The sequence below is a fragment of the Myotis nattereri genome, assembly GCF_964212035.1.
Source record: "Myotis nattereri genome assembly, chromosome: 5".
NCBI lineage: Eukaryota > Metazoa > Chordata > Mammalia > Chiroptera > Vespertilionidae > Myotis > Myotis nattereri.
The window spans coordinates 15,886,237-15,897,611 of record NC_138080.1 but is presented as its reverse complement, the minus strand read 5'-3'; the positions used below and the strand labels follow the sequence as shown (position 1 = coordinate 15,897,611).

The 11,375-nt window shown below is 62.6% G+C and overlaps 1 protein-coding gene across 2 annotated transcripts; it reads left to right on the top strand.

The window, feature by feature from the left end:
* Window positions 1–5,100: 5,100 nt before the first annotated feature.
* Window positions 5,101–10,945, top strand: FGF17 (fibroblast growth factor 17; the record flags this gene model as incomplete). Of its 2 annotated transcripts, none has more annotated exons than XM_081093193.1 (5): window positions 5,101–5,135; window positions 5,325–5,361; window positions 8,251–8,395; window positions 8,583–8,689; window positions 10,193–10,945. In XM_081093193.1, 5 exons carry the CDS (start codon window positions 5,101–5,103, stop codon window positions 10,484–10,486), a joined length of 618 nt encoding a protein of 205 aa, XP_080949319.1. In that variant the 3' UTR covers window positions 10,487–10,945. The 2 variants fall into 2 exon arrangements, with proteins under 2 accessions (XP_080949319.1, XP_080949318.1); XM_081093192.1 differs by having other exon boundaries at window positions 8,218–8,395.
* Window positions 10,946–11,375: the final 430 nt, after the last annotated feature.

Below are 11,375 nucleotides of genomic sequence, written 5' to 3'. Positions count from 1 at the left end.
GTACCCAAGAAATGAGAAGCCAGGAGTGCATGGCCTCCATGATGGGGGAGGGCCTGCCTGGCCACCATGCACCGCGGGCCTTCCTGGGATGCACCGTGGGCCCAGGGAATATCCCCCCCGGCCCTCAACCTGAGTCTGAAGGTGATGGAGCTGTTGGGGGGCAACACAAGAGCCCCTCACCCCAACTCACTGGATTCAGCAGGACCTGGAGGGAAGAACCCCAACCTCAGGGACACAATAAAGTTTGCTTTGCCAAGACCTGTGTCTGCATCTCTTCCAAGGAGCCCTACTTGTTGCCGGCTGCAGTGAGCCCTTGTGCCCAGCAGAGGGCGACGTGTGCCACCACATCCGCCCTGGGCGCCAGGCCCTGCCAGCTCTGCTCGGTCATCTCCCTCTAGTCCTGGCACCTCTCACCGCCTGTCTTTGGGGGAAGAACCAAGTGTCGCAGCCCCTTACCCAGCTCTGACCTCTGCCCCTGGCCTGAGGGAGGGAGCCAGTGCTGCTGTGGGTCCTCCTGCGCCCACACTCCCTTCGGGCAGGCCCTGTTTTCTAGGGACAGAACTGCCCGCGGCTCCTGGCATGAGGCGGCTCAGGAAGGGCCAGCCTGTGGGACCGGCCGGAGGGGGTGCATCTGTGGGAGCCTCGGGCACAAGCTAGTGCTGTTCTCCCACGCGTGTGTCCTGCTCAGGGCGAGCTCCTGCTCACTTGTGGGAAGGTCTGTGCTGGGCAGGAGCCCAGAGGCCTGCACCTTCGCGGAAACCCTCCCCGGTAGAGCCACTGGGCTCCAGGGTGCTTAGTGTCTCCTAGGGGAGGTGGACAGGTGAGCACTTTCAGCTCCGATGCTAGGCTCCCCGGGCAGCTCTCGGAGCTGAGACCGACGGAGGATGGGAAAGGGGTGATGGCCCTGCATGCTCTGGCCTCCTGCCCTCTCCCAGGCCTGCAGAGCCTCCTTGGAGCCAGTTCATCCATGGTGACAGGCAGATGGCCCCCGACTCGGGTTATACTTGTAGGGCCGCTGCTGGGCTGCCCCCTGCCCCTCCCAGCACCTCTGCTGGCCAGACCTGCAGTGAGCTGATGGGGAGCTGGCCCTGCCATCTCCCAGGACCCGCAGATCTGGGTCCCAGAGGAGGGCTATGGACACCCGCACCGAAGGTCAGCGACCCGGCCTGGGCCTCCCACTCGGCTCTGCCATTCTCTTGAGGTGGCAGAGGGCGGGCTGGCCTTCCCGCTGCTTGTATGCTACACCCCACGGGATGAAGGGAGCACGGGCCCACACATGAGAACGGGGCCGCTGACCTCACATTAATCAATGAAAAGGCACAACAGTTCAGGTCCGGCTCCAGGCGGGCAGCTGGCGTTGACCATGGCTCCCTGCCCCAGTGATGCAGGGCGGACAAGACAATGTCCTCACCTTCAAGTACCCTACAGCCCAGTGGAAAGGAAAGCCAACAACAGAGCATAACCAATGGACACAGACAGCAGGGCCGTAAGGGCATGTGCTGGGGTGGGAACGGCCGGGGAGAGGTCACTGGGGGGAAAGGAGACTTACGTAATACTTTAAAGAATTTAAATTTAAAAAAAGCCAACAACATAATTTCAATTACTTTCAAGTGCGTTGGAGGAAGTAAAACGGGCTGCTTTCCAGGGTGGAGGAGCACTTCGTAAGGAGATCTGAGGTTTCTCAGAGGGAGCGGTTGACAGTGAGGACACAGCCGGCCAAGTGAGGAGCTGGCAGACAGTCCTAGGAGCAGGAACAGAGTGTGCAAAGGGCCTGCGGCAGAACGAGCTTGGAGGTTCGGGCAGAAAGAAGACTGATCCGATTGCAGTGATGACCCTGAGAGCTGGGCACCGCTCTGTCCTACAGGACTCGCTCCTGTAACCCTCGCAGCCGTGCCTGGAGGTGGGTGTAATTAGCCCTGTTTCTCAGGTGTAGAGAGTCACACAGCTGGCAGAGGAGCCAGAATCCACTCCCAGGTGGTCTGGCCCCAGAGCCCTTGCTTTTAGCCACCCTGTGGGTGCGAGGCAGGGGCAGGCAGCACCCGGCGCTCGAAAGCTTCATAAACTGGGCGCTGGAGCCAGAACTGAGCCCAAATGCCTGCGACACTGCAGCCCTAGGAGGCGCAGCACACAGTCTCGCAGGGCTTCTCCCCAGTCCTCGGCTCAGCCGTGGGTCTGGGCACAAAGGCACTCAACAGCTACCCTGTTGCCAGCTTGGCTTCCCTGTGGGGCAGGCAGTGGGGGTCACAGAGCAAAGATGGGGTCTACCTGCACTGCTGAGGGCCCTTCCCCCGGCCCCACCCTCAGCCCCAGCGCCTCTGGGTCTCAACAGGAAAAGTGTGGGTGGGGGCAAAGCAGCAGGGCAAGGGGCAGGTCGGCAGGTGGGCTGTGTCTGCACCAGCTGGGCTGTTAGGACAAACAGGTGTGAGACATCCCAGCTGGGGGGATCGAACTTGTCACTCGGGAGTGAGGATTAACCACTGTGCAGCCCAGGCTACTTCTCACTTCCCCTATCACCTCCTGCTGCCCCCCCCAATAAATGTTAATGAACCCTGCCCTTCTCCCCTCCTCCCAGCTCCCTCTGGTCAAGGGAGAAAGTCAGGCAACATTTAGGTAAACTGAGTCTGGACCACATAAGAGGGTCTCCTTCCCCTCCCCCATTCTTGTGAGGATATTTGATGCTTCCCAGGGGATGTCCTTCATCCCAGCTGACAATTTGACAGCATCCATAGCAGTTGTTTCCTTTTTATAAACTGGGAAGCTGAGGCCAGAGGAGTGAAGGACGGGCCACAGGTCACACAGCCACAGCCTAGAGCGGCCAGGCCTGGACCACTCTCCATGCTGCCTCCCCGCTGGGGCCACCACTGGCCTCTCCGTGGCGGTAAAGGAGCAAGCTGCGTAAAAGCCAAGCCTGCAGGTGTGGGATGGGAAGGGACAAGGAGCAGAAGATGTCACAGCGTGAAGCAAGCCATGCCCCAGAGCCCCCTGGCACCAGTGCCCTGGCTGAACCCCAAGGCCAAGCTGGACTGCTGGCCCCTGTTACCATGGGGACCCGGGCTGGGCTAGGGGCTGGCCAGTGACAGCAGGCTCTTCCCCCACTGATAGGAATCGGGGCTCAGGCTCAGAGGCCTTGTGCCCAGATAGTGTTGGGTGGGATGCCCCACACCCACCTTCCTTATGTACTTCTGTGCCCCTGCTGACCCCCCACACCAAACCCCTGTGTCTCTCCTCAGGAGGAAGGTAGGAGGAGGGCGCATTTCATACCCTACCTGGGAGCTGGGGCTGGTGGGGAGTGGGCATCAGGGCACTGGCACCCCGAGGGCAGAGCCAGCACCAAGTCCAAGTGGAGCGGTCGATGGGGGAAGTGTCTATGGAAGAGACAGAGTTTAAATGGGGCCCCAAATGGTGGGAGGAATGTGGAAAATGGAAATGCTCAGGGGGCTGGGCCTGGGCGAACGCAGAGTGGGGGCAGGCTGGGTGTGTTCTGAGTCTGGACACCCATACTCACCCCCATCTCTGCCGCCCCCCCTTGGCCCCCCCACCCCCGCCGGCGCACCACTGACTGGCTGTGAGGCCGCATCAGTGAATGGGGAAGCTCTAAGAGCCTTTCTAGTTTTGACATCTTCCCATTTGATTCCAAGCCTGGACTCCCCAGCTGTGCAGGGGTGGGGCTCCCACCACCCTCCCCAGGCCAGCTCAGGCCTGTGGGCTCCCTGGGCCAGGCGGGAGCCAGGTGCTGAGGGGGACAGGGCGGAGGGTCCCCTTGTCTGTGGGGGCAGGGATGGCAGACGACTTTGTGGATTGATGTGGCTCAGGAAGGTGAGAAGGCCTGGAGGGGAGAGCTCTGCCCTCCCACTCATCTCTCAGGTAAATAAATCCACACCCAGCCTTTCCCCCTCTTCCCATCTCGGGGCACGGGGACCCCCGGGAGCCAAGCTGAGTGTGAGTGAAGGAGGGGTTTCCCTCAGAGGTCCCCCAGGACCAGCCCCCTCCGAAGCCGCCATCACCACCTTCCGTGGGGAAGGAGCAGGGGAGACCTGGCTGTTGGGACGCGCTGGGCTGGGCGGGCCCTGAGCAGAGACGCAGACACAGCCCGTGCGGACTGTGGGAACCTGGTTCCACCATCCACTGGCTGGGTCTGGGTCGCCCTGAGCTGGTGACCAACAGCGTGCCTGTTTCCTCATCTGCAGGATGGGGCAATAGGGGCCCACTGATGGGGCCCTGGTCAGAGACATGGCTGCCGGGCACTCTCCCAGGTCCCAGAGGCTCCAGGACTGGCTGCTGCCCTGAAGGATAGGAGTGATGGGCCCCCCGACGCCCACCAGTGATCTGCGTGGGTCCTCCAACACCCGGCACCACTGTCCCCTTCTCTCAGAGGAACTGCCACAGCCCGCAGCCAGCTCTTCTGTCCCCGCCCCAGGCCAGCTCTCGGCACTCCATGGGGGTCTTCCAGCCCCCGCTGCCCCTTCCTCCCACCCCTGGTCCCAAGCTGTGGCACCCACTGTTGGCTGTCAGTCAGGACAGTCACCCCCTCATTCCCAGTGGCCAGAGAGCAGGTAGGGGAGCCAGGCAGTGGCGGTGCAGTCCTGGCCAAGCCCACCCCTCCCCTGCAGGGAGGCTCCTCCTTCTGAGGCTGCTTCTGGGAATTCCCATCCCACCACCTCAGGCAGATACCTGCTGCTCACCCGTGGGGAGTGGGCACCAAACCCGGGTGGGAGAAGCTGGCCCCCAGAGGGGAGGAGGGGCACTCCCGCTGGGGTCGGAGCCCACAGGCCAGCCTCCTATTGAGAAGGCTCCGGCAGCCCAGCCCCTGCGCTGGGAGCCCCCGAGAGGTTGGCAGCCCCGCCGGTGGCCGCTTTGCAGTCTCACTGGCCAGGAAGGTGGACACATCACACCTCAGTCTCCCAATTACGCCCTCCTCCCCCTCCTCCCCCTCCTCCTCCCTCTCTCTCTCCTCCTCTTCCCCTGACTCTCCTCCTCTCCCCCCTGAAAACCTGTGCCTTGAAGAGACCTTGGCTTCTCTGGGACTCTACCCTGGGGACTGCCCACATCTTCTCCCGACTCTGGGGGCAGGGGTGTCACTGCCCCAAGGAACCTCCGGCGATGGAAGCCGCCCGCCTGCTGCCCAACTTCACTCTGTAAGTGCCGGCCTTTCTGACCGACAAACGACAGACAAACGGGAGTTCTGTTGCCACCTCCAGCCTGCAGCAGCCCTAATCTCACCGGGACTCCCACACGGACTGGCGGGTGGGGCGGGGGCGGCGCCCGGTGCGCCCTGGGCTGGCTGCTGGCACCCACATCTGGGTCTGCCTCCTGTCCCCACACAGGTGCCTGCAGCTACTGATTCTCTGCTGTCAAACTCAGGTAGGCAACCTGCCCCGGGAGCTTCCAGCTTCTCCCCATGTCTCCCACCCACCGAAGGGGGAGGGGCAGCCTCCTTTCTTTGGACAGAGGCCGGTTCTGGCCTCTCTCTGGGGTGTGAGGGGGGCCAGCTCTGAAGGGGAGCAGGAAAAGGGGCTACGGCAGATTTGGGGATCGGCTGAGGTTTTTATCTGTGTTCTTTCCCATGACCCTCCCTGCTCCCCCTGGGGTCTCTGCCTCGCTCTGCATCCCTCCACACTGGGTCACCCCAAGGCGAGGTGCAGAGGCCACACAGACTTGAGGGATGGAGCCGGGAGTGGCTGGAAGAGGGTGGAGGTGATGGCTCAAGTGAGGCTTGTACGTGAGAGGACAGGTTTCCATGCAAAACCACCTGTGTATTCCATTCCTGACCGCACTCCCACCAACACAGGTGTCCTGGGGGTGCTGTCCTGGGGGGTTATGGGAGCAGAGTGCCCAGCCAGGGCAGGTGACTCCAGACACAATGGGGTCAAACCCAAAAGGGGTTGTCTGAGACGAGATTCAGGGTCCGTTTCTCCAGGCTCCCCCACCCAAGCCTGCCCCCCATGCCCACCTCCCCCTGCCCAGCTGCAGCTCGAGGCTGGTCCCTTTTTGTGATCCTCCATAAAAGTGCAGCTATTAAAATGCACTGGTCCAGAACGCGCTGGGGACACGGCTTGGCTTTCCCAGGCCAGGGGCCGCTTCTCTTCGTATCCAGTGGGGACTTTTTTTGAAGGTAAGGCCTTTTCTCTGCGAGGGAAAGAGGCTGCCTTTGAAGCAGTGGGGGGGTGGGAGAGAGAGACACCCCCCTTTTCCTTCCCACTTTTGCTCAAGCCCCCGTTCCAGGCCTTTTGCTTCACACATCCAGGGAGAGCCAGAAGAAAGCCCCCAGCCGGCCGGGCGGGGGCGGGGGTGGGCCCAACCTGTTCTGGAAGGGGAATTAGCACAATGGTGCGCCTGGCCTGGCGTTTATGGCCTGGCTGAGGCCCCATTCAGGATTCGGGGAAGGTGGCAAAGCTGTCCTTTCCCCCTTGAAGTGCCCCCGCACCCCCCTGGAGGGGGCCCCGCAGGCCGGACCACAGCCATGCTTGAGGGGCCGGCTGACAAGCAGCTGTCTGCGGCACTGGAAGGGGAGTTTCCCCACAGCGGGAACATGAAAGGGACAGGCAAGGTCCCGCGGGGAGAGCGACTTGTGGGCTGTGGGCTGTGGGGGGGCGTGGGGCTGCCTTTGTGCAGGGCTTGAAGGGGGATGAGGAGAGGAGGGGGCTCTGGGGGGGCCTCTCTGCTCCTGACCTGGAACAGACGGCCAGGAGGCGGCTGCCCGCCAAGAGGGGCGGAGGGCCTGAACCTGGGCCAGGCGGCTGGGGCTGGGGGCAGGCGGACCCCACCGAGGGTCCCGGGCCAGCCAGACCCCTCCTCCTGGCAGGGAGGCAGGTCTCCCGCCCCAGACTCAGGCCTCGGGTTTGGAGGGAGGCGCGTGGGGCGGGCTGGGGTCTCCTAGGCTGGGTCCTGGCCTGCGGACATCTCTGGTTGGAAATGAGCAGTGCCGCACGAAGGGTTAACCCCCGGCAGGTCACACTGTCAGCCTCAGGCTGCTCCCTCGCCTCCCCTTCCTCAAAGCCAACACTCCCACCTTTCCCTCCAGGAGAGCGGGGCCCTAACAGATGCCCGTCCAGGTCTAGCTCTGCCCAGAGGGTTGGCCTTAGGGACTGGGCCCGGGAAAGGCTGTCCCAGCAAGGCCAGGGGTCCAGCTGGAGAGAAGCATTTCGGTGCCGGCTGAGGCGGTGGCAGCAGCTGGGAGGCAGTCAGGCTGCACCTGGCTGCAGAGGCGGGAAGGGGTCCCTCGGCTCAGGAGAGCCAGGTACCCTCCTGCCTTTGTTTGCAGGCGGTGTGGGCGGAAGAGCCCCTCCCCCCGCCTGGAGGAGCAGGTGGGTGGCAGCATGGCTTGCCACAATGCCCACCAGCCTCTGTTACATTGTGCCACAGGCAGATGGCCTCACGGGAGCAGCCCTTGGACCACTGCTGACAGCACCTTCGAAACTCCTTGGCCTCCCTCCACTAAGGAGGTGCCGCACCCAGGCAGGAGGGAGGAACACTGGAAGGGGGTCTGCTTCTCTGAGGGCCCCCGAGCACCCAGGGGAGAGGCAGGGGAGCAGGCACAGCTCAGGACCCCACAGGCTACTAAGAAATGCTTCCAGGGGCCCGCAGAGCTAGAGACAAGAGTCTTACAGCCCCGCAATGCTGGCCAGTGACCCGAACAGACCGGCCGCTGCGTGTGCGTGTGCGTGTGCGTGTGTGCACATGTGCTGGGGTGGGTCCTTCAAGGCTAGCGGGGAGGATGGAGGAAAGCTGGCTGTCCTGGCTAACAGAGCCAACACCCGGAGTTCTGGAGGGGTGACAAGCTCCACGCAAGAGGCAGGACAGGGTTCTGTCTCTAATTAGCCGTGTGGCCTGTGCGCCTCCTCCATAGAATACGGGGATCAGATACAGAACTGCAGGCTCCCTCCAGCTCCCAGAGTCACGACTCCAAGTCTGCACTCTGTCACCAGGAGTCCTCAAGCCTGCTCAGCCAGCACTTCTCTGCTGCAGGCTGGACAGGGAGCCGAAAGGCCATGATTGGCTCACCCACTGGCCGGAGAAAGTCATGGCTATATGCCCCCTTCACCCTGCACCGCGACCTCCCAGGACAAATGGCCTGCCCTGCCACACTCACCTCTGTACCCCTCACCCCTGGATGGACCACCCTGCCACACTCACCTCTGTACCCCTCACCCCTGGATGGACCAGCGGTGGTGTCACCCAAAGCAAATTGACACTATTTTTCCCTTGGTAACCGCAAAGGGGGAGAATCACCCGTCTCCTAATTTTAACCAGTACGTGAGGGACCAGGGCGCCATGACCGACCAGCTGAGCCGGCGGCAGATCCGTGAGTACCAGCTCTACAGCCGGACCAGCGGCAAGCACGTGCAGGTGACCGGGCGTCGCATCTCCGCCACCGCTGAAGACGGCAACAAGTTCGGTGAGGCCCAGCCCTCACCTGAGGCCACCCGTACCCCTGGCCGGCTTCCCCTGGTTCGTCCAGGGTCTTGTGTCAGGGCCTCCCCGTGTTCCCCACCTGAGGTCGGAGGTCAGGTGGGTTGTGGGGGGGGGGCTTCCACCCCCTCAGCTTGCAACCCTCATAGACAGAAGTCTCTCCCTCATGACAGCCAAGCTCATAGTGGAGACGGACACCTTTGGGAGCCGGGTGCGCATCAAGGGGGCTGAGAGCGAGAAATACATCTGCATGAACAAGAGGGGCAAGCTCATCGGAAAGGTGAGGCCGGAGGAGAGAGCAGACCCTTGACTGGATCCTCCTGGGGCGGGGAACCCCGGGCCAGCAGCATCCCCATTGCAGGGTGACGGGGGACATGACTCTCCTGCTCTCACCCACCACTGTCACTCTGTTCTCCGTGTCAGTGAGTCCCGCTGGGTTGACAAGCACTCAGAACACTGCCTGGGCCACAGGGCCCTTGCTCAGATCCCTGGGGCCATTTCCCAGCTCAGTGAGTAAGAATTTCAGCACCTACATGATGTTACAGCCCCTGTGTTGCGGGTTAAGGGCTAACTGGGGTAGAAAGTGTGCATTCAGACAGGGTCAGAAGCTCCCCACGGTCAGTGGGCTCCACGGACCCAGCCAGCGAGATGCACACTGACCACCTGCTAGCGTAACCGTGCACCTAGTGGGACCGCGTGCGAGTATAACCTACGCCGCGGTGGTGGGTCCAGCACTGTTGAGCAGAACTCCATTTCTTTAGCATTGGTCAATCCTGGCTTCTGGTTTTGGCTGTTCTCACCAAATATTTACTTATTTTTGTCAAGCCTCGGGCTATCATCTATAAAAATGGGCATAGCATCAGGGTTATCTGTAAAGTCTAAGGCAGTGGTTCTCAACCTTGGCTGTACATTAGAATCACCTGGGAATCTTTTTAAAATCCTGATTTCTGGGCCTCATCCTCCGGAAATTCTGTTTCTTTGTTACTAATGTGGCCCCACCCCATAACAAAGAAACAGAATTTCCGGGGGATGAGGCCCAGAAATCGGGATTTTAAAGATTCCCAGGTGATTCTAATGTGCAGCCAAGGTTGAGAACCACTGGTCTAAGGGCTGCCTGTACGGCTCTAACACAGTTGGTGTCCATAAATGTTTGCCCCTTCTTTTCATCAGAGCATGGTGCCTCCTTCCCCTCCACCCAGCAACGCCATCCCCCCACCGAGGGCCGCTCTTGTGTAGGAGTGCCCACTGGTTAAGCAGGAAACCACACAATCCCCTAAATCAGCGGTTCTCAACCTGTGGGTCTCGACCCCTTTGGGGGTCGAACGACCCTTTCACAGGGGTCGCCTAAGACCATCGGAAAACACATATATAATTACATATTGTTTTTGTGATGAATCACTATGCTTTCATTATGTTCAATTTGTAACAATGACATTGGGGGTCACCACAACATGAGGAACTGTATTAAAGGGTCGCGGCATTAGGAAGGTCGGGAACCACTGCCCTAGGTCTTTACGTCTCATCCTGGTAAACTGAAGCTCCGCCGGCTGAATGCCTGGCTCCGGGTGCACAACTTCCAAACGACAAGCCTGCCTTTAAGGGCAGGTCTGACTCCAAGCACAGCCTGCCCCTCCCCCGGCGCAGCGCCCCAGCCAGGGCACCACCTCACCAGGCAGAAACCCTGGGGCGCCCCGCCCCCCGCGGCCTTAAAAGAGGCCCGGGAGGCAGAGCCGCCGGGAAGGGTGGGTGGACAAACTTCCCCCTCTCCTTCTTGCCCTGGCAGCCCAGCGGGAAAAGCAAAGACTGCGTGTTCACGGAGATCGTGCTGGAGAACAACTACACCGCCTTCCAGAACGCGCGGCGCGAGGGCTGGTTCATGGCCTTCACGCGGCAGGGCCGGCCGCGCCAGGCCTCCCGCAGCCGCCAGAACCAGCGGGAGGCCCACTTCATCAAGCGCCTGTACGAGGGCCAGCTGCCCTTCCCCAACCAGGTCGAGAGGCAGAAGCAGTTCGAGTTCGTGGGCTCGGCCCCCACCCGCCGGACCAAGCGCACGCGGAGGCCTCCGCCCCGGACGTAGTCAGGGACCCCGGGGTGGCAGCTGTCCCTCCTCAGCCTTCCCGTCCCCTCCCCTTCCCGATCCAAAGACGGGGCTGGGGTGGAGGGAGGGCGGCCGGAGCCCCCAGGAGGTCCCGAGGACCAACAAGCATCCGCGCCCAGGCTGCCCAAGCCGGACGGGCCTCGGGCCGCCTCCTGGACCGCTCCGGGGCCGCTGGCATGGGCCCCGGGGGTGTGGCGGGCCCCAGGAGAGGCGCTGTAGTGTCCCCCACCCCCGCCCCGACGACACAGACTCACTGCGCCGAGGGGGCGGGCAGCAGGTTCAAGGCCTGGCAGACGGTGGGGAGGTGGCTCCTCTCAACTCCGCTCCCGGGTGTCAGTCCGCCCCCGCCTCCAAGCTCCTCCTGGCCAGCCCCTGGGAAGGGACTTTCGTTTTTGTTTCAGGAAAAAAAGAAAAAGGGAGAAAAAAGAGGGCTGACCGTTCTTCACATTCCACTACCCAGGCCTGCACCCCTAGCCCCAGCTCCCAGCCCCAGAATAAAACCATTTTCCTGCAAACGGCTCATCTGAGGGGGCGAGGGGTGGACGGATCCAACCCCCAAACCGCACTGGTGACCGGCGGGCCGCTCCCAGGCGCGGGGACGCGCGGCGCCCAGGCCGGGCAGGTGCAGGCGGCGCGGGGCGGGGCGGGGCGGGGCGGGGCGTCCTGGGGCGCACGCAGGCCTGGGTGGCCCGGAGGCCCGCGGACCTCCGCCGCGGGGGGGCCCAGGGCACCCCTCCCGCCACGGGCTCTGGTTTCCTGGCTCTTCTGACGCGTCCCGTGCTACCTGTTGGGGCGCAGGGAACCCACACCCTGGGGCCGAGCCTGGGGCCGGGCGGGCGGCCAGCCGGGCAGCAGGCCCGCCCCGGCG